The 22,431-nt window shown below is 55.8% G+C and overlaps 1 protein-coding gene across 2 annotated transcripts; it reads left to right on the forward strand.

Annotated features, from left to right (window-relative positions):
• The first annotated feature begins 280 nt into the window (after positions 1-280).
• Positions 281-17,635, forward strand: TMEM114 (transmembrane protein 114). Of its 2 annotated transcripts, XM_026003085.2 has the most exons (4): positions 283-533; positions 768-848; positions 11,305-11,442; positions 12,694-17,635. In XM_026003085.2, the coding sequence occupies exons 1-4, from the start codon at positions 314-316 to the stop codon at positions 12,924-12,926; spliced, it is 672 nt and encodes a 223-aa protein (XP_025858870.1). In that variant the 5' UTR covers positions 283-313; the 3' UTR covers positions 12,927-17,635. The 2 variants fall into 2 exon arrangements, with proteins under 2 accessions (XP_072609996.1, XP_025858870.1); XM_072753895.1 differs by lacking the exon at positions 11,305-11,442 and having other exon boundaries at positions 281-533; positions 17,273-17,635.
• Positions 17,636-22,431: the final 4,796 nt, after the last annotated feature.

Here is a 22,431-nt window from a genome sequence, read left to right on the forward strand (position 1 = left end):
AGGCCATCCGAGGGTGGAGAGTCCGGGACAGGTTGGGGGTGGGGATGGAGGGCTGCAGGACGAGGTGGAGGTGCATGGGGAGGGATGAGGGCTCAGATGGGGGTCTGAAGGCGGAGGTGGAAGTCTGAGGTCGCAGGTAGGGGTCGGAGAGCGGCGGTGGCGTGGGCGCGGGGGAGCGGTTCGGGAGCAGCGCGTGCAGGTCTGAGGGCGCAGGTGAGGGTCTGAGGGCGGAGCCAGCGCGGGAGGGAGGGCTGGAGGCCGGAGGCCCGGGCAGCCTGGTGCGGAGGCTCTGGAGGAGGAGCTGCGCTGCGCCATGCGGGTGCACCTGGGCATGCTGGCGGGCGCGGCGGCGCTGGCCGGGGCGCTCAGCTTCGTGCTCCTGGCGGCCGCCATCGGCACGGACTTCTGGTACATCATTGACACCGAGCGGCTGGAGCGGGGCGGCCCGGGGGCGCGGGGCCGGGCGGGGGCCGCCAACCGCAGCCAGCTCGAACCCCTCAGCTCGCACTCCGGCCTCTGGCGCACCTGCCGCGGTAAGGGGCGCGCGCCCGCCTGCACCTGTTGCTGGGCTCGCGGCCCTGCCCCGGAGCCCCAGAGCACAAAGCGGGGCGGGGTGGGGGGGTCTGGGCCCTGGGCCGGGCGGGAGGACGGCTTCGGAGCTGCTTGGGTCCCCGCGCGCGCGCGCCCCGCCCTCCGGGGTGGATGGGGTCCCCGGGCTGGGGTCCCACCTCCAGGCCCGCACCCACCGGTTCTTCCGCCCCATCCAGTCCAGAGCCCGTGTGTGCCGCTGATGAACCCCTTCTGGCAGGAGAACGTGACCGTCAGCGACTCCAGCCGGCAACTTCTCAGTGAGTCCGGGAGGGTGGGGATCGCAGGAGGATCCCGGGTCTGGACACGTTTTGGAGCGATTCTCCCAGGAGCAGGGCCCTGCCGGGGGCACAGCGAGGGCGGGGGGACAGGGACGAGGGAGTGGAGATGGAGGCAGCTGCCAAGCCTCTCTTTGCACCACGCCTTACCTACCTACCCTGGAGTGCGGTTTTGGATTCATTCAACAAACGTTGATCGCAGGCTCTGTATGCCCTGGGCACCCTGCTGATGATTAAGACCCAGGTCGTGCCCTCCCTCCAAGAGCTCACAGACTAGCTGTGGAGACAGACGTGGAAATGTGCAGTCACGTTTCAGAGTGACCAGCAGCGTGAGGGAGCGAGGAGGGGGGTCGGAAGAGATGCCTAAACCAGCCTGCAGAACTGAATGCTGAAAAGAGAGGAGGTCTGAGCCAGCAGACTCAAAGGCACACCCCATGTCAGCCTGATTTGTATCCTCAGGGCCTAGCAGGAGCACCTGGCAGCAGCAGGGATGCCATAAATGGAATGATTCAAGAAAGGCAATCTGGGGCAGAGGGCAGCCCCTTCCCTGGGGCCACCCTGTCTGCCCTGTTCTGGGCTGATTCCCAAGTGCCTAGCACAGTGCTTGGAACTTAGCTTCTAGCTATCAACATCATGTCAAGTGGCTCCCCAAATTCCTATAAACTTAGCATTTGGCTCTCCTGAGCGGATACCATCCACCTGCTACACCACTGCGTAAGGTCCCAGGGCAGGAGAGGTCCCCAAGGCACTTGACCTATGCGGGAGCCGAGGGAGGGTGGACGTGCCATGAACTCTGTCCTCAGCCTCAAGCTGACTGCGATCAATGTGGGTTGTTCTCAGAGCATGTTTCAAGAATAATCTAGAGTTCCTGCCCTAGACGTGAGGGAGACGGGTATCAGATACCTGCTCAGATCCTTCCCGGGCCCTCTGTGATCATACAACAGGCACTCTTAACCTCTGAGACTCACTTCCCATGTCTATTAAAATGAAATGTCAAAACTACGAGGGGGGGTGTGCTCAGAATTCCATAAACCAGTTGGCTGAAAAGATTGACCTCACCTGGGACCTCACACAGTGCCTGGTTGTTGTGGGATCTCTGTGTTGCATGAAAGTGCTGCACACATAGTAGGTGCTCGATAAACACTAGCCTTTACTGTTCCTTCCGGCCTCTGTTAGATGCGGTCCCATCTCTGGAGCACTGACCCTTTGCTGGGCTGGGTGCTGGCATTTAGCATCCTTGTCACATCTATGGGTAAACCGGATGACTAAGTATAGTTGGCATTTGTCTGGCTTCTTTGTGAAACTTAATAATGCTGGCGACCTTGTGTGTGCCAGGATTTTGAGAAACACATCCAGAGTCTGTTCTCACCCGTTCAGTTTCAGAACCAGGTCTAAGCCCCCGAGCTTCACCGCCAAGTAGGCGTGCGGCCGGGGATGCATTCCTATGTCTCCCTGAGCATCAGTTCCCTTAAGGGCAAAGTGAGGGTATTTGTCACTTTTCTTCATAAGAATATGGCAAGGATGGAATGGGAGACGTATTTAAAGAGCTCCAGTGGTGCCTGGCCTCTGTAAGTGCGCCTGGAGTGGGAGCTGCTATTATTACCGTGATATCATCCAAGAAAGAGAGTGGACTGCCCCTTCAGACCGCATGCTCACTGCACACCACCCCCAGAGGAAGACTTTTCTCAGAATCTCTTTATCCCCGGAATGAATTTTGAATCTTGTCCAAGCTCTTTTATTATGTGAAGACGTTTTATTCCTTTGAGGACCTGCCGGTGGGGTCACACAGCAGAGAGGACAGTTGTCAAAGCAGCATGTTCTCCGAGCCAGCCTCCTAGACAAATCCCAGTGGGGGTGTTTGGGGAGGAACTCTTGACTTTTCCTGCAAGAAACCCCAAGCAGCGCCCACTAAAAATCCATCTTGCTTGGATGTTTTTGTCTCCCAGATTAGCTCTGGGGATGTTACGGGTTTGATTCCTTGGCCAGGGACTGGAATTATTTCTGGTGGAGGAGGAGAGAGTCATCAAATTCAGCACCCTGTTGAAAAAAGAGCCACGATCTAGAAACAACCAGGCTAGCTGTATCAGCCAGGGGTCCTGTGGTAGAATGCAAATCATCCCTGTTTAAACAGGAAAAAGGAATTCCCAGTCCAAATAACTGAAAAATTCAAGTGTGCTGGGATCCAGAGAATGAAACTCAATTTCTTTCTTCTCCTCTCTGGGCTTCGCCTTTATTTGGGTCTTGTTTTCAATAAACCCTCTCCAGTCTTAGCCACTCAAGCAGGAGGAGGCTCTCTCCTTCCCAAAAGTCTGCAGATCTTCCAGGTAGACTTCTCGTTCGACCAGATTGGATCGCATTCCCAGGGCTGAGCCAATCTTCGATGTGCTGATGCACCGGGCTGAGATGTGCCACTTGTGACAAGGGGTAGGAGTAGGGACAGTCCCATCAGAGATAAGGGCCCACATCTAACCAGGCTGTGTGGCTTCTGGGCCATCCCTTGCTTCCATAAACAGGCTGCTCTGAGATGAAATGAGAGCACATAAAAAAAAAAAAAGCACCTAGCAGAGGTGCACTGTGCATAGTAGGAGCTCAGTTAATGTCAATTAAGTCACATCACCTCCCTGAGCCTCAGGCTTTTCATCTGTAAAATGGAGCTAACTGCTGGAGACTCGGTTATTTGCTTAGTACATATGTATTTCACTCAGCACTGGGCATAGAACATGACAGGACAGGTGTGGTGCCTGCCCACGCAGAACGTAGGAATGAATGAATAAATAAGTGTACACTTGGTTCAAATAGCAGGAGGTGTAGCAAAGGGAATGAAATAGGGTCACAGAAGGAAGGGTGGTGGAGGCAGCTTTCAATGGAGCAGTTGAAGGGCAGTAAGAGGAGCAGTCGATGTTTATGGGACAGTCCCTGTGTGCCAGACGCTGTCCTGGGTGCTTTACATCTATCAGCTCGCCCAGTCTTCACGACAATCTCATGAGGCAGGAACTGTTATCCCCCTTACTTTTCAAATGAGGGAACGGAAGCACAGGGAGGTTGGGTAAGTTACCAATGTTTGCACAGTAATGGGTAGACCTGCGATGTGGATCCAGGCAGTTTGTACCCTGTAAGGAGGCTGCTACACGCAGTAAAATTCCAGTGTAATGTGGGTGTGCTAAGACCGAGGCTATGGCAGGCCAGAAGAGAAGCTCCTCACCTGTTTCCTGGGTTCAGAGTCCCCCCGTCCTACGCTGCCTCTTTCAACTGGGCATCAGAGATCTGAATTACAAGGAGGGACAGCAGGAGCAGAGGTGAGCGGTAGGATGGAGGGTGGGGTGATCCAGAGACAGCACAGAAAGTGCTTCTACCTGCACTACCTGGGGTCCTCCCCATGCCTTACTTCGGCTGCATCTGCTAAGAGCCAGGAAGATGGCCAGACTGACCATCTTAAGCTAAGGACACCAGACCCGGAGAGGTCAAATGCCTGGCCCAACACAGCATGGTTGTAGCAGAAGCCTGACCGAGGGTCAGAGGCCTGGCCTGCTTGTCCTCTGAGGAGGTGAGGTTGGAAAAATAACAAGATTGGGTCTCTGAGCCTCTCTTGGGTCCCCAGCTATTTGCAGAGAAATGAAAGGAAAATGAAAACCGGCCCTCCCACGATGCCTGTTGTAGACTCGAGAGAGGAGATGGTGGGGGATGGAAACAAAGGGATTGGGGACATAATGGGATCCAGAGGCTGAGTCCGGGAGGGAAGTCTCAGTGTGATTTATACACAGCTGTGTGGTGGGGGGGAGGGAGAGGGGAGAGGGGCAGGGGCTGCCTGGGGTCTCAGCATCTCTCGGGGTACCTGTTGAAAGCCAGGTACATGCTTTAAACAAACAAAGAAACAAACAAAATTCATATCCAAAGTAATTCCACTTCCTGGGACCCGAGGTTTCTAGGCCATGTTTGTAATAGTGGTGAATAAGCTACAGCCTCAGCGCTCATGGGTGGAAATATGGCTAAGCGTCTGCGTGTGGTACGTCCGTCCTTTGGAAGATCATGTAGTCTGTAAAGAGAATATAGTAATGTGGATAAAAGATCAAGAAATGCCGTGGGATGAGAAAAGGAAGTTTACAGAGCCTTACGGGCAAGATGATGCTGTGGGCGCTCAGACACGTTCTCTTTCCAGATGTTAAAGCGTGACCGGGGGTGCCCTTTGGAATTAGAGCAACAGGTAGAAACATAGGAAAATAAGTAACTATGTGGAAAAAAGGCAAGAGGTCCGCTATGGGGAGGAGGGGATGAAGGAGGAGTTGAGTGGGGGCTGCGTGGGTCTTGGTTTGGTCTTTCCTAGGAAGGATGCTATCACGTAAGGCAAGCCCCAGGAGGCCTGGCCTGGGCCTGGACTTCTCCTTCGCGTGGCCGGTGGAACTAGCCTTGAGCCCTGCCCGCCTCTCCAGCTGCGGTAGCTGGGACATCCTTCAGGAACATCTGTGCCCACGCCTTCTCGTCCCTCTGATCCTAAGCTGAGATCTCTCTGCACCCTGAGAGCCTTCCCTAATTCCCAGGCCGGGTTAAATGCCCCTTGTCCGCCATCCTGCCACCCCTTGGTCAACCTCTTTGGCTGTTCCATCCCTGCTCTGACACCTGATGGCTGGCTGTACCTTCGAGGACACCTGACCTCTCAGTGCCTCAAACCTCGCTTTTCTCATCTGTGAAATGGGCATTATCAGAATTCTTACCTGGTAAAGCCCAAGGTGGCTGGATGGCGAGAAAGAAAGTTACTCTCACATTTGGTGCTCGTAGCAGTGTGGCAAAGTCAGGGCCCATGGGCCACTAGGCAGGAGAGGCAACAGTGACAGGTCCTTGGGAGGCAATGACATTCCCTCTGCAAAAGGCAGAGTCGGGATTTGAACCGAGGTCTTTGCTTGGAGTAGCGTCCTGCTTTTATCCGTATCATAGCAATGCACCTTGGAGCGCCCAAAGGGAACGAAGACACAACCCCTGTTCTCCAAAGAACTGTGTTCAGGTCACTACAGATTCAAGAACAAAGACTTGCAGAAATGTAGCGATTGACTTCCTTACCAGGCACGACAGGGCTGGATACCTCTGAGCCCTTCCGGGGGTCTCCAGGCCACACCGACAAGGCTTGCACATAAAGACAGTGTGACATTTCCCCCTTTGGGACCTGGCCCCTGAGATTTCCCCCTCTCGTCAGCGCCTCTGATGTCTCTGCGGAAAGCTCTGTCCCTGCTTTCTTTAAGAGCACCGCTAACCACCCCACAGCTTCCTGGCCTCGCTGGCATTGGGGAACTGGAAGCCTGGCTTTCCCATTGAGCGGTTCTTCTTCTTTTTTTCTTTAATTAAAACAATTTTTTCTTTCATTGAGCACCTCTTTGAACAGTTTGATGACCGGATAGTCACAATCATCTTTTCCCTGGCATGAACATCTTTGCTTTTTTCTGGATTTGCTCTTCCCTTTGCTTGCAACAAAGCCTCTTTTTTTTTTTGGTGGGGGGGCAACAAAGTATTTTTGAATTGAAAGGCTTTTTGCCCTTGGGCACGCGTTTGCCCTCATGAAAAAATGGCCTGTCTACCTTTATTATTATCAATTTTATGTCGTAATCTTGGTTGCTCTCTGTTGAGCTCCTCCTGTAAACACTAGTGAATTAGAAGGTGTTATTCCTCCCCCCCCGCCCCCCCAAAAAGATTTGTCCACATCCTAACCCCTGGTACCTGAGGATGTGACTTTATTTGAAAAAAGGGTCCTTGCAGATGTAATTAAGTTCAGGATTTTGAGAAGAGATCATCTTGGATTACCTGGGTGGGCCCTGAGTTCTATGTCAAGGGTCCTTATAAGTAAAGGAGAATCACAGAGGAGAGAAGAGCTCACGTGAAGATGGGGACAGAGACTGGGAAAGCACAGCCTCCAGCCAGGTGGTGGCAGGGATGGCCAGCACCCTTGGGAGTCTGCAGGAGGCAGGGAAGGACTCTCCCCTGGAGCCTCTGGGGGGGCGTGCGGTCCTGGGACACCTTGATTTTGGATTTGTGGCCTCCAGGACTATAGCAGCATATGTTCCTGTAGGAGACACAAGATTTGTGCTAATTTGTGATGCAGCCCAAGGAAATGAAAGCGATCACCTTATTCAAAGAAGTGCCCCCACTGCCTGCCTACCCCATTTTTCTGCATCATCACGCTTACTTCCTTCATGACACATCACAGCCCGCGACTTTGCTTCCCTGCTCTTCTGTCTCCTGCCCTAGACTGCGATCTCCAAGGCAGGGCATGGGGCGGGTGGGGGGAGGGGCAGGGACCTTGTCCCCTGCGGTGTCCACAAGCCCTGCAGCAGCGCATGGCCTGCACTAGGGGGCCATCGTGTTTCCAAACGAGATGGGGTTGGAAGTGGATACATTCCTAAGGAGAACGGGACTCAGAATCAATCTTCATTTCCCACGTCTGTGGCCCTGAAAATAACAAAGACTGAGGCGCTCGGGTGTGCGCGCACACACACGCACACACACCCCACGAGAAGCTAAGCCAAACTTCAGCAGGAGATTTTACAGCTCTCGCACGGGAGGCCTGTTCTTACCCAGACATTTAATTGAACATGTACGTCAAGTCGGCTTGCGGCACGTCTGGGGAACTCACACGGGGCGCCGCCAGGGCCGTGCCGGCGCCAGGAAACCTCATTAATTTCTAAATGAGAAATGACTTCACTTTCCAGCCAGTCTGGAGGCAATGCCATACAGGGGGACACATATTCCAGGACCAGGTTTTCACACCAGCTGTTGTGGTTTCTGGCCCAAGATTTTTCTGGAAGGAAGGAAAGAAGGAAGGAAGGAAGGGAGTAAGGAAGGAAAGAAGGAAGGAAGGAAGGGAGGAAGGAAGGAAAGAAGGAAGGAAGGAAGGGAGGGAGGGACAAGTCTTGGGAGGGAGATTGGTCTTATCTCCTTGACTTGCCAACGTTGGTGGCATTTGGAGGGTTGAGGACAAAGTGATCTGGTCACAGTGGGCTGGATTATTGTCTCCAGCATCGGTATTACTGACAGGGTGATGACCTATCTAGCGCTTACTCTATGGGACGTGGGACCTACATTTATGCTTTTCCACGTCACCCCATGATCACGCACACTGCCTTTTTTTTTTTTTTTAAAGATTTTATGTGTGTATGCAAGAGAGATGCAGAGAGAGAGGCAGAGACACAGGCAGAGGGAGAAGCAGGCTCCATGCCAGGAGCCCAATGCGGCCCTCGATCCCAGGACCCTGGGATCACGCCCTGAGCCGAAGGCAGATGCTCCACTGCTGAGCCCCCCCGGGTGCTCCACGGGCACACCGTCCTTATGGTAATACTGTGAGCCCTCTAGTATTGCCTCCTTTTCACAGATGTGGAAATGGGGTTCCTGCCGAATGAAGAGACACGGCCGTGGCCCCAGAGTCAGAGCCCAAATTCGCACACAGAGTACCTGGCTCCGAAGTCTGAAAGTCCGTGGTTTGAACCACTGTGGGGTCCTCTCTCAAGCTTCTTCGTTTCTTTCTCATTTCTTGGAAACTGCCATTATGTCTTGCCTTCGGGAAACACCGTCTAGCTCTTACTTAATTACGAGGTTGACAAATACCTGTTGGGCACACTCACCATCTCCTGAGAGCTCTCCTGGAAACTCAGGGATGCGTTTCCTGGAGGAACCTGGACAAGGAACCCACAGCTTAATGGGAGACACAGAAGATGCCCTCCAACAGATGCCCGGATAGGGCGACTCGGGAGCCTGGGGAGGGGGCACCGAGCCGACCGTGGATGGGGGTGTGAGGAAAGACTTCGGGAAGAAATGAGCTTAGCATGCTCCGCAGAGCGAGACAAAGTATTTCTTTTTATTTTTTCTTTTCCTATAAAATATTTTATTTATTTATTCATGAGAGACAGAGAGAGAGGCAGAGACACAGGCAGAGGGAGAAGCAGGCTCCATGCAGGGACCCCAATGCAGGACTCGATCCCAGGATCCCAGGATCACGACCTGAGCCGAAGGCAGACACTCAACCACTGAGCCCCCCAGGGGCCCCAAGGAATTTTTTTTCATACCTATTTTGCTGCCGAAAGGACTGAAAGAGGCTTAGTACCCAGTTCACAGTAAATGATCAATAAATATTTGGTAAACGAATGGCCGGTGAAGAAGAACTTAGTGATTATTTCCCTTTCTGCTTTGGCTGCCAGGAAGCTCAGAGCCAAGATGGTGGCAAATGTTTATACTTGGGGATCCCAAGACCCCAGATTTCTTCCATTTCCCCTCACCCCACCTGACTCACCCTTTCCTGCTTTCTGCATTGTGTCACAGTCCTGGAGGTCAGAAGTCTGAGAGGCAGGGGTCCGCAGGGCTGGTCCTCCGCGAGGCTCCAAGGGAGAATCTGGTCCCTGCCTCCCTGGCCTCAGGTGGTGGTGGCTGTCCCCAGAAGCCCTGAGCGTGGAGCCAGGTGGCTCAATCTCTGCACCCCCCTTTACTTTGTCATCTCCGTGGTCTCAGCTGCTTCCTCCCAGGGCACTTGCCATTGGATGGGGGCCCCCCTCGGATCCAGATGATCTCATGCGGAGGCTCCTCACTTCATTGCATCTGCAAAGACTCTTGTCCCAGATCACGTCACCTGTGGAGCTTCCTGGGGGACACGAGCTTGGGAGCACCCTCTGCGTCGCCGGCACCCCTCTGCCATCTACTCCCAGCAGAGAAGTCTTGAGAAACAGAAGTGACACTGTGGGATTCTCTGGCCCCGAGCTGCGGGGTGCGGGGACCTCCTTTGTTCAGACGTCTCGGCCGTGCCTTGCTGTTAGCTCGCTGCCTTCCCCTGCACCTCCTGTGTCACCCTCTCCACGCGACCCCCACCTGCGGCCGGGGTGCTTCCATCCCACCGGGCACATCACCTGGACTCTGCACCTGCTCCTCCTTCGGCCGCCCCCCACCCCCCACCCTTCCTGCCCTCCCTCCCCTGCGGCTTGCTTGCACATCACTTCCTCACTGGCCCGGCCCCTTCTGTGTCGTGGTCACTGCCCTCCCCAGCCACTGTCACCGCCTCTCAACTCTGTCACTATGGGTCAGTTCACTGCTTGACCCTACTCGCTATAGCGCCAGCCTCTGGAGGGCAGGGGTCGGGGTGTGTTTGCCCTGGAACTCGCCAGGCCGAGAACAGTGCTTGGCACCGAGTGTGTGTGCTATAAACATGCTGAGTGAATATGTGGATGAACGTGGCATTACCTGCCATGAGGATGCACGTGTGTGTGACCCAGAGCGCGCATGTGCGACCCAGAGTGTGCGCATGTGAACCAGAGTGCGTGTGTACGACCCAGAGCATGCATGAGAGGCCCAGAGTGCGTGTGTGCGAACCAGGGCGCGTGTGTGTGAACCAGAGCGCACGTGAGAGACCCAGATCGCGTGTGTACAACCCAGAGTGCACGTTTGCGACCAGAGCACGTATGTATGACCCAGAGCGCGCAAGAGCAACCCAGACTGCGCGTGGGCAACCCAGAGAGCATGTGTATGGCCCAGAGCGTGTGTGAGTGACCCAGAGCGCGCGTATGCAACCCAGAGCACGCGTATGTGACCCAGAGCACGGGTGTGTGATCCAGAGCGTGCGTGAGCAACCCAGACTGCGCGTGTGCAACCCAGAGCACATGTGTATGACCCAGAGCGTGTGTGAGTGACCCAGAGCGCGGGTATGCGACCCAGATTGCAGGTGTGTGACCCAGAGCATGCTCATGTGAACCAGAATGCGTGTGTCTGAATCAGAGCGCTCGTGAGAGACCCAGAGCACATGTGAGTGACCCAGAGCCTGGCGCACATGACTTTCAACAACGGTTGTCCCTTTTAAAAATGATTTTTTTTTTATTTTGGAGTCCAGTCGACATACAATGTTACCTCGTTAGTTTCAGGGGCGCAGCATGGGGATTGGCCAGTTCCCCACGTGACCCGGTGTCATCCTAACAGGTGTATTCACCACTTGTCCTTCCGATACTAGTGTTATTGACAGATTCCCCATGCTGCACTTTTCGTCCCTGTGACTTATTTATTTTATACCCAGAGGTACCTACATCTTACCCCCTTGTCTATTTCACACCCCCCCCGATCTGGCAAATGCCAGTTTATTCTCCATATTTAAGTCTTTTAGTTTGTTGGCTTATTTGTTTTGTTTTCTGGATTCTGCCTATGAGTGAAATCATACGATACGCATTTTTCTCTGTCCTGCTTATTTCACTTATGCAATGGGGAATTATTCGGCTGCGAAAAATAGTGAGACCTTGTTGTTGGTGACATGTTTCATCATCATCATCATCATCATCATCATCATCATCATCAGACATGGTAGTAACCATGACGTTCATTTTTTTCTCCCAGCATCTGGGGGTTGGCCCATAGGTGGGGCTCAGGAGTGTTTGTTGATTGACTGAAAGGTGGTAATGCTCCTCTGCCTGCTGTCGTCCTCTCTTCTAAGCCATGCACGGGACGTTTGTGATTCTGCTGCCGCTCAGCCTGATCCTGATGGTTTTTGGGGGGATGACAGGGTTTCTGAGCTTCCTCCTCCGAGTCTCTGTTCTCCTCCTGCTCACAGGGACCCTCTTCTTCTTTGGAGGTAGGTGCCCTCCCCACCCCAGCTGCATGGACTGTGGGGGCCCCAGAGGGGCTGCACATGGCTCCTTGGCCAGGGAGGGGCGGGCATCCTCTCTGGGGCTCGGTTTCCTCTTCTGCGACATCACAGCCGGAAAGGAGGACGGCATCCCTGGGTCTGTGGTCCCAAGAGAGAAGCAGAGGGTGGAAGCAGGTCCCGAGGATTGTTTTCCTGGTTTCCCAGATGGCCCTACGGCTACCGGCTACCGCTTGAGGGCTGCGGGCTGGCAGGACACCCTCGCTCTCTCATGCCCCCTGCCCTTCTGACGAATCTTGCTTTGCTTGATTGTTGATTGATGAAAAGCCAGGCAATGCCTGGGTTAATCCGGTTGGGAATCCAGCACACAGCTGGTGTCCTCAGACCTCCCTCCTTCCTGTGGGCTTGAACTCGTCCCTCCTTAAAATCAGGACAAGAACAGAGGTGATGCACACACTTGGGATCCATGGAGGAAAAAAAATAAAAAAGAATGTCTGGAGGTGACAATATTGTGAGGCTCAGATGCCCTCCAGGCACCCACTACTGTTATTGACGTTGGCGTTAATGCTTCACCCAGGGATGAATTCTCGAAACCACTCGGCCCAGTTGGCCTTTCTGCGGTGGCAGGAAGTCTAATCCACGCTGTGCCGTGGGGGAGCCTCAAGCCAGGCTACCGACACTCCTTCTGTGGCGGGCACCCCGGGAGGGCTGAGATGTTCATTTGCATTAATTTAATTTAAATTTCAATAGCCTCCCTCTGTGGCTGGCAGCTGTGGCCCAGGACTGCACGCTCTAACTCACTGTCATAGGGACCCACCATGTGCCAGCCCAGTGCCGGGTGCTGGCAAATCCAGGGTGAGCCCCCCTGGAGCTCACGGCCCATTGTGGGGGCGATGGACATTTATTTGCTAAGCGATTTCAAAAACAAACGCAAAATTGCAGTTCTGACCAGGACCATGATGGTGTGTGGTGCTGTGAAAGCCCAGGGGGATTCGACCTACTGGAGAGGTCCCGGAATGGATGCATGAGCTGGGATGGGAGGATGGATAAGAGCGACAGGGGACTGGAGGGAAACAGAAAGGAAAGGAAGGTGCCCTGAGTATGGGCAAAAGCCCTGTGGTAGGAGGAGCACGGCCACCTAGAGAGGTGGGTGGGGTGAGGCGAGGGGAGTAGGAGTGGAAGGAGGATGAGGAAGCAGTGCCCTGGGGCTTTGATATGCTCCCCTTGCCTCCCCTGCAGCCTTGGTGACCCTGGCAGGAATCAGCGTCTACATCGCGTACTCGGCCGCCGCCTTCCGGGAGGCGCTGTGTCTCCTGGAGGAGAAAGCCCTCCTGGACCAGGTGGACATCCGCTTCGGCTGGTCCCTGGCCCTGGGCTGGATCAGCTTTGTCGCTGAGCTGCTCACCGGGGCAGCCTTCGTGGCGGCGGCCCGCGTGCTCAGCCTGAGACAGAGGCAGGACCAGGCTATCTGAGCCCCACGCCTGGGCCCGTGGGAGGCGTGGGGGCCCTGGGACCTGTCCCGTGGCTGGCGGCCTCCTCTTCCTCGGAGGCCCCCAGCGGTGGTGGCCCCCGGGGGTCCAACCCGAGAACCGCTGTGGACTGAGCTCCGGGCCTGGCTCTCACCATTGTGCCGTCCGTGCTGCCTGGTGTGGTGTGTCCATGTGTCTGTGCCCATGTGCGTCCGTGTGGGCTGGAGGAGCCTGCGGGAATGCGGAACCCACCTCACCCGAGATGACCAAATAGCCCCTTTATCATAACCAGAACTGTCTGGATTGCAGCCCCCTTGGGCTTCCCCTGGCTTCATTTCGATCCTTACTCCCACTCATGGATCAGCTGCCCCACTCTTTGTTACGGACAAGGAAGACCAGAGAGGTTAGGCGAGCTGTACAAAGGTGCACAGCGAGCTGGTGGTATCGTCCTTGCTCCAGGGACAGTGCTCAGTCCTTTACCAGAGCTTCCCTGAGGGGCTCAGCTGTGTGGGGGCGGCTTGCACCTCGGACACTGGTCCTCAGGCTTCATGTGACCTGGAGCCCCTGCCTGGGGCGCAGTGTGACATGGGTGGGGGGGTGAGAGCAGAAATCTGGGCTACTCACCAGCTGGGCGGTGCGAATGTCCCCCAGCCTCAGCTGGGTGCTTGCCCGGCCTGGCCACGGTCCCCAAGCGCCACAGGCCGGGCTTCCTTGGAGCGGTGACTCGGTGATCAGGGGTCGTCCCGATGCGGGGGGCCCCTCTGAGCTGCCCATCCACCTGGGGGGGGGGTGCTGCTCCCCTTCACGTGTCACTTCCGAGACCCCGGGGAGACCCCGGGCCAGCTCACAGCCGGAGGAAGAGCAGTCAGGTGCACAAGGAGGAATGACCAGCAGGCTCGCCCCGAGAGGGAAGCACCGTCCGCAGACTCACAACTGGGAGGGAAGCACGTCCTCAAACACCCAGTGATCACCCCCGGACCTACTGTGGGACCCAAGCACCACCTGTCACCCCTAGTCACCTCATGCCATGTGATGCTGTTGACTGAGCCTGCTTCCCTGGCCTGAAGTCTGAGACCGGTGGGATTCAGATGTGCCGGGAAAGGATGAACAGGGTGGTCTGTGGGTCCCCCCGGAGCCCCTGAGGAAGGCCGACACCCACAGAGGTCAGCCGGTTCTCAACACTCACTGGAATTTAAAAAATGTGCCAGGGGCCACATCAGGCCAGTAGAATCACAGTCTGGGGGGGGGGGGGCGGGGGCTGCTAAGCATTGCGAGTGGCCACCGCCGTTTGGTTTATCCCAGGGCACCTGAGGTTTTCAAGGGGAGCTTGTGAAAATGCAGGTTCTGATTCAGTAAGTGGGTGGGGGCGGGGGTGCAATTCTTTTTTTAAAAGATTTTATTTATTTATTTGAGAGAGAGAGAGAGAGAGAGAGAGAGAGGGAGAGGGAGAGCACAAGCAGGGGGAGCAGCAGAGGGAGAGGGAGCAGCAGACTCCCCTCTGGGCAGGGAGCCTGACGTGGGGCTCGATCCCAGGACCCCGGGATCACGACCTGAGCCGTAGGTAGATGTTCAGCCTACTGAGCCCCCCAGAGGCCCCAATTCTGCAACATCTAACAAGCCTCCAGGAAGGAGGTTTTGTAAAGTCGAGCTCTCTCTCACACTCACATGCACACGCACTCACACGCATGCACATGTTTTCTGTGCTGCCCGCAGCAGGGTATACTTAGGTTGCTTCTGCACCAGCAAAAAGGGTATGAAGCCTGTCATGGGCTGAGTCCCGAGGACCTATCCCGGTCCCTGTATAATGATGCACCATCAGCTGTTGTGTGGCCTCAGTGGGTTGGGGGCAGGGGTGCCCACCTCCTTGGCCCTGGTGGCACTGAGCGTTCTCCAGGGAAGCCTGGCTCCTTTTGGGCAAACGCCAGCCTGGGTGTGACATGGGCTTTTTTTCAGTGTACGTGGTGGGAGTGAGTCTAGGATCCGAAGTGAAAGATTCCCATGGAGCTCACCAACTGGGGGTTCGGGGGGTGCTCCTCAGGGACCAGTCTTATCCCTCCCTCCTGTTGTCCGGTGTTACCTGTGGGCACGGGCGTGTCCAAAGTGGCTGCACATCCGCATCCCCTGGGGTGGCGCTGCTAACAGTACAGCGTGCCCAGACTCTGCGGGGTGGTGTCCAAGTCCACTGGTGGGTGCCAGCCCTGGGGCGCTCTGAGTCAGCGGGTCCAGGGGTTGCCGAGAATCCCCTGTTCCAACCAGCTCCCAGGTGACGTGGGTGCTGCTGGTGTGGGGCCATCTTTCGTGTGGCATTGATCGGGGGCATTTTGTTGTCACCTTCCTGCACGTTAGAATCACCGGAGCATCTTTTAAAAACCCGGATGCTCAGGCCGAGTCCTTGCTCTGGTGGTACCTAGGGGTGGAACAGCATTTCCAACACCATGATGTCATTGCACTCACCACGACACTGTCACCCTTACCACGGCACCCCCATCCCGACATTCACTGAGTCCTTTTTTTTTTTAAAAATATTTTATTTATTTATTCACGGGAGACACAGAGAGAGAGGCAGAGACACAGGCAGAGGGAGAAGCAGGCTCTATGCAGGGAGCCCAACGTGGGACTCGATCCCGGGACCCCAGAATCAAGCCCTGGGCTGAAGGCGGCGCTAAACCACTGAGCCACCCAGGCCACCCTCACTGAGTCCTTATTACTCTAGTGCACTACTCTGTTAATCGGTCACTCAACAAACACTTGATGAAGGTCACGGCACGCCAGGAACCGGGGGCAGTGACCCACCAGAGCAAGCCTTTGCTCCCAGAGCCGCCACATGTTGGAGGAGAGAGGCGTGCAAAACATATGGTGGGTGGGGAGGACTATGGAGAGAAGCAAGGCAGGGTACAGATGGGGAAACTGAGGCATAGGCAGGCTCAGCTAATGGGCCCGAGGGTACAAAGAGAGAAAGGAGTACAGCTGGGATGCGGATTCAGATCTGCCTGCTTCCAGGAGGATTTCCTTCCCGTGCCCACCGGCGACACCTGCACCACCCAGGCAGCGCCCTCTCTGCAGGTGGGTTCCGGACGTTGCTGCTGCTTCCTGTGTGTCTGGTCTGGAAAAGTGCAGACCGAGCGGATTGCTCCCAAGGCCCCACGGGGACGGGGGCGGGGGAGGGGGAGTGAGCCGAGTTCCAGAATCAGTTGTGCGAAATGGGCAGAGAAATGAAGATTTTCGCAAAGTGAGGGCAGCCATGGTAGTGAGAGCGCGGTCTTTGCTGCCACCTGCTTGTCAGGTGGGGGATTGCGTCAGAGGCAGGACCTGAGTCTCTTCTTTTAAAAAAGATTTTATTTATTTACTCATGAGAGAGAAAGAGAGAGAGAGACAGACAGACAGACAGAGACAGACAGAGACACAGGCAGAGAGAAGCAGGTTCCCTGCAGGGAGCCCGATGCGGGACTCGATCCCAGGACCCGGGGATCACACCTGAGCCGAAGGCAGACAGACGCTCACCCACTGAGCCTCCCAGGAATCCAAGGACCTGATTCTCAAACGCGTCCAAGGACATTGGTTTTCAGTGCTCTGGGTGCCCAGCAATGGCTCTGACTCCGCAGGCCGGAGCTCTCTGCTGGGGCGATTCGCACCCCCTCCCCGCCTGGGACCATGGCCATGTCTAGAGACGTGTTCAGTTGTCACAGCAGAGGCTGAATGCTCCTGGCATCGGAGGGCAGAGGCCAGGGCTGCTGCTGAGCATCCTCCAGGCGGCCCCCACGCCCGAGGATTACCTAGCCCCCCGCGCGAACTGTGCAGAGCTTGAAGAACCCTGCAAGGGGCACAGAAACGAATCGTCACAAAAGAGAGTGTGTGTGTATTCCGGTAACTAAAGGCAGAGCTGAAAATCATCACATTTGTTTGATAAACATTCTATAAAACACTACGATGTGTCAAGAACTGTTCTAGGGCCTGGGGACACATGCGTGCAGATGCGTGACAAGATCCCTGCCTTTCCTAGTTTGCACAGAAGTGGGTGATACACACAGCTGGTCCTACTGTTCAGGACACCTGCTGTTCCCCTACCTGGAATGTTCTCTCACCTGAGAGCGATGAGGACTTCCCTGGCTCCGGAGCTAAAATTGCAAGCCCTTCACCCCCCCTTTCATGCTTTCTTGACCTGAGCACTCGCCCCTATGTGACATGCCCTGTGGTTTGTTCGTTCATTTTAATGATTTTAATTTTTTATTCGAAAGAGAGAGAGAGAGAGAGAGAGAGAGAGAGAGAGAACGAGCAGGGGAAGCTGCAGAGGGAGAGGGAGAAGCAGGCTCCATGCTGAGCAGGGAGCCTGACGCAGGACTCCATCCCAGGACCCCGGGATCACGCCCTGAGCCGACGGCAGATGCTCACCAGCTGAGCCCCCCGGGCACCCCGCGATATGCGCTGTGTTGTGTCCGCCTTGCTCACCGTCTGTTTTCCCTGCTGGACGCCGTGCTCCACGTGAACCTGGGGAGTCATCTCTGCCGTTCCTGGCTGATTCCTGACACATATAAGAATCGCTTGTTGGATAAATGTGCAAACCCCAGACTCTAGCCTCTGGTCTCTTCTCTGAGCAAATTTTCCACCCCGCGCACACCCTGGGGCATGGGCTGGCTCTTTGTTCTGTTGGAAATTCTAAGTATCAGGATTTTAATGATTTTAATTTTTTAAATTAAATCATCTGGTGAATGTCAGAGGCATTCATTCACTTCAATGGGAATTTATTAAGAGTCACCTATGTGCCAGACACTGATGCATTACAGGGGCGGGGGGTGGGGGGGTGGGAAGGAAGCAGATCCCTTAGGGCCCCAGCCTGGAGCAGTCTTCATGTGACATGGGTGTGCAATGGTTATTTGAGAGAGGTAGGGAGGAAAGACGGAAGGCAGGCAGGGAGCAATGCAAGCGTGGAAGGAGGGACGTTAACAATGAGACGGCTTCTTATAATGAACATTGACTGTGTCTGATTCTGTCTTTTTTTAAGAGGAGAGGGGGTGGCATGATTCCTCCTGCGGGGGGCGGGGGAGTGGATGGGGACCCTGCTGGATCCAGCCGGGATTCATAGCTGCAGGCAACAGACACAGATTTTGCCGGGGTCAGCACAAAAGGAGAGAGACATTTCTGGGAGGTTGGGGAATAGGCTTGGGGTTATGCAGACAGGATGATGGCCCAGGTCATGCCATCCGAGGGCTCTGCAGAGGGTACCCACGCTCAGCGCCACAGCTGGCGCTGCTGCCCGGGTCTACTTGCTGTCCCCAGCACCGGATCTTGTGCCATTGGCTGTCATGGGGATCCTGGTGTCCACCCCCTGCACCCCAACCATGGCAGGTGGATCCAGTTGGCTGAGCAGAGTCGTGTGCTCACCCCTTGCTTGCAAGGGAATCTGGGAAATTGAGGATCTAGGTCTTGGGTCACCCTGGTGAGATGCAGGTGCTCCCTGTGCCATGAGTCATAAGATGGGTGTCCTCACCCCCGCCCCCGGGCGAGAGCACTAATTCTGGGCAACCGCAGGCAATGACAAGCGTCCCCAAACAACAACACCCCCCTGTCCTCGCCAAGCCCATCGGGGAAGGAGGAAGGGCCAGACCTCAAGTAACACCATCGTGTAGCAGAGCTTGGTGGTGACTCCTTGGTGGCGGTGGAGAGAAAGATCCAGAGATGAGCTTGCATGCGGGGATCAGTGGAAGGCTGCATGAATTAGTCTTCTTTTTTAAAAAAATTATTTATTTATTCATGAAAGACACACAGAGAGAGGCAGAGACACAGGCAGAGGGAGAAGCAGGCTCCATGCAGGGAGCCTGATGTAGGACTCGATCCCGGGACTCCAGGATCATGCCCTGAGCCAAAGGCAGATGCTCAACCACTGAGCTACCCAGGCGTCCCTGAATTAGTCTAAAAAAAAAAAAAAGTGATTTTTCTCAAGTTTCTCGGGGGTGGAGATAGGCCAGATGGAAACCAAACCGTGAGCGGCTTCGTAGAACTTCGGGAATCTCTTCCCAGTAGAGTGGCTGTTGCCCCCCACAAGCCCAGTTGCCCCCCACATTGGGGGTCTCTTGGAGGTGTGTTCTCTTTCCTTGAGGAAGTGAAGAGAAGATGGAGTTTCCTGCAGGTGGGGGCAGAGGGAAAGGGCGCAGGGGGTGCCCAGCAGGAGGGACGGGCTGGAGGCGGTGGGGAGGGAAGCCCTGGGCGTGCACCTGCACCGGGCAGGACCTGGGCGCGGGGCGCAGGAGGCCGTGTCTGGGAGGAAGGGGCCAGGCCAGGAGCCCCATCCTACAGTGGCCCCTCATCTCAGGGTCCACAGACAGCCAGCGGGGAGGGAGAAACTTTGCTTTCTCAAGCTCTGTGGCTTCCCTGGCCGCCGGGGGTCCTTGGGCCCTGCTGTCCATGGGGGTCCGTGGCCCCTGGGCCCCGCGGTGGCTCCCGCTGGTGCATGTGAGTGGGTTCACCTTCTGCGGCACCCAGCTTGGCTGGGACATGGGGGCCAGGAGGACTCAGGGCAGGGAGGTCGGGGGTGGGGACAGGGGGCAGGGGGCAGCGCATGCGCCTGAGCTTCTCCTCGCTGTCCCAGCTCCCTGGCGTGGCCCTGGGAGGTCCCCGTCTCCCTCTGGGCCTCAGTTTTCTTCTCTGTGAAGCAGGCCCCCTGTTCTCTGGGTTACGTGGACCCGCCCCCTCCCAGCCTGCTTGGGATGCTGTGACCCCACAAAGGTCTCCCAAGACACCGGTCACACATCAGCCAACGAATCAGGTCATCCTGAGGTCCTGGTGGAAAAGCAGTTGTGGGTGTTGAGTTTTGGGTCTGAAAAGCCCTATTTAGGGGAATGGCTAACAGCCCCCGTCAGGCTGTTCCAGTCCCCATTTCCTGGGGATGAGAGAGAAACCAGATTTTGTAAGAAAACAGATGTGCAGCTGGCAGATAAGGAAACAGGTGAGGACTGGGGAGAGGCAGGCTGGGGCTTGGGGCGGGGGGAAGCCGTGTGCCCCAGTGTCCCACCCACCCAGGGGGTGTGTGCTCGTCACAGAGGGCAATGAGGAGTCACGCCGCCCCTATCTGACCTCCCTTCACCCATGTCAGATGTCCCTGGATGTCTCCAGGAGGCGTTCCCTGTGCTCAGCTGGAAGTCACTGTCCTCCGTGCTGGTATAGGATGAGTCACCCCGCACGGCACCCACGCCTTTCTTTCCCGGGCTCTGGAGCACTTCAGAGTTTCCACAGCATGCGGCAGTTTCTCATCGGACCCTTGCCACTGTCCTGCGGGGAGGGGGCCACTGCCACTGTCCCCACTGATGGTCAGAGCCTGCAGAAGCTCAGCGGGGCCGGGACGTGTCCAGAGTCATTGACTGGGGCATCACTCGGACCCAGGCCATGTGATCCTGTGTCCCCACCCACCATCTGTGGGGTCTAAGGAATCCCTGGTGGTGCCCCCTGACTGTGGTCCTGAGGCCCATGCTGCTGGGTCCGGGGGTGCCTGGCTTGGCGCTCACGCGGCTTGCCCATCGGCAGGTGAACACAATCCGCAGCATCACGGCCGCCAGGCGAAGGGGCCTCTCCCCGTGAGGACGACGCCGGGACTCTGTAAGAACACGGGCCTCTGTTCCATATTCATTCCTAGTCCCTCAATTAGGAATGCTTAATTTAATGCAATACTCGCAGCCCCAGAGGATGAACAACCATCTGATGACTAATAAAATATGCATGCATCGAGAGAGCCGGCTCCTGTCCCCTTCCGCCTCCTTCCTTCTCGGGGCTGGCTCCCCCTCCTTGGCACCCCCTGGGCCCTTGGGTCCTTGCTTGGAAGCTGCGGCCCTCAGGAACCCGAGGGGCGAGCTGTTGGCTCCCCTGGAATTCCCGGAGCCAGATGCTGGTTTTTCTCCTCACCTAGGACTCGATCCTGATTCTGCACCATGGAACCAGCTTCTGTGGGATTGGGGTGGGATCACATTGCATCTGACCTTCACCTTTTACTCCGGAGGCCCCGGAGGTGACGCGTACACCGTAGTGTGTGCCGGGGTGCCGTAGTGGCCTCCCTAAAAAGGAGGGGACTGTTGTGAGTCCAAGCGTATGCTCCAAAAGATACATCGAAGTTATAATTCCAGTGCCTGCGAATGTGACCGTATTTGGAAAAAAGGTCTTTGCAGAGGGTGATTTGTTCCTCGAAAACAGGTTATGCTGGGTTAGGGTGGGCCCTAAGCCCAGCGACAGGCGTCTTTCTAAGAAGGCCACATGAAGACGCAGAGATAAACAGAAGAGGCCAGGTGATGGACGGGGCAGGGACTGCAGGGACATGGCTGCGAGCCAAGGAACGCCTGGAGCCCCCAGAAACCACAGAGGCAAGCAGGAGCCTCCCCCAGGCCCTCTTGACACCCAGATTTCAAACTTCAGTCTTCCAGACTGGGAGAGGGTAGATTTCTGTAGGATTTTTTTTTTTTAAGATTTTATTTCTTTTCTTTTCTTTTTTTTTTTAATAAAGTAGTTTTTGAAAAAATTTTTAAAATTTATTTATGATAGTCACACACACACACACAGAGAGAGAGAGAGAGAGAGAGAGAGGCAGAGGCACAGGCAGAGGGAGAAGCAGGCTCCATGCAGGGAGCCCAACGTGGGATTTGATCCCGGATCTCCAGGATTGCGCCCTCGCCAAAGGCAGGCGCCCAACCGCTGCGCCACCCAGAGATCCCCTAAAGATTTTATTTCTATTTATTTGACAGAGAGCAAGAGAGAAGTTAACACAAGCAGAGGGAGTAGGGGAGGGAGAAGCAGACTCCCCGCCCAGCAGGGCCCCTGACGCACGACTCGATCCCAGGACCTGGGATCATGACCTGCACCGAAGGTGGATGCTTCACCAACTGGGCCACCCAAGTACCCCTAAATTTCTGTAGTTTTAAGCTGCCCGGATTGTGGGGCTTCTTGACCCGGTGGTCCTGGGAGGTTCCTTCAGGGAGATTCATAGGGTCATTTGGAAGATGAGAGTAGTAGTAACAGCCACACTGTCAAGTGCCTGCTGCCCTCAGAGTATGCTTTGTCATCTGCAGTCCCATCGGTATCCCGGCTGCTGTGGTCTCTTCCACAGCGAGGACACTGAGGCCTTGGGAGGGGAAATAGGGGCCCAAGCCTGGCCCCTGGGACAGGTGGGTCTGGGACCTGGAACTGAGGCTGGCCGGTCAGCACCTGTGTTCCTGAGCACCACGCCTGCCTATCTTCCTCGTTCCCATGGCACAAGTCACCCCAAGCATGGCTAAAGCCAGCCTCCATCATTTGATCTCTCTTGGGGTGTCAGAGGGCCAGGAATTGGGGAAGGGCTCTGCTGGGCACTTTGGGGTCATTCTCTCTCATGCAGTGGCTGGAGGCCACCCCCCAACTCTGGTTCCCAGGAGAGTCCAACAATCTATTTGAGTCCCTAGTGAGAAAGGAGGCTGGAGGGATGGACAAGGGCCTGCTGGTCGAAAGAGCCACAGAGAGGGGCCGAGGGGCCAATGGGGACATTCGTTTGTGTCTT

This window comes from Vulpes vulpes, chromosome 3 (genome assembly GCF_048418805.1).
Source record: "Vulpes vulpes isolate BD-2025 chromosome 3, VulVul3, whole genome shotgun sequence".
NCBI classification, from domain to species: domain Eukaryota; kingdom Metazoa; phylum Chordata; class Mammalia; order Carnivora; family Canidae; genus Vulpes; species Vulpes vulpes.

Coding starts and splice junctions, on each gene's coding strand:
- TMEM114 (XM_026003085.2), top strand. CDS start 314: ATGCGGGTGCACCTGGGCATGCTGGCGGGCGCGGCGGCGCTGGCCGGG. Junction 534..767: donor CCTCTGGCGCACCTGCCGCG/GTAAGGGGCGCG, acceptor CGCCCCATCCAG/TCCAGAGCCCGTGTGTGCCG. Junction 11,443..12,693: donor GACCCTCTTCTTCTTTGGAG/GTAGGTGCCCTC, acceptor CCTCCCCTGCAG/CCTTGGTGACCCTGGCAGGA.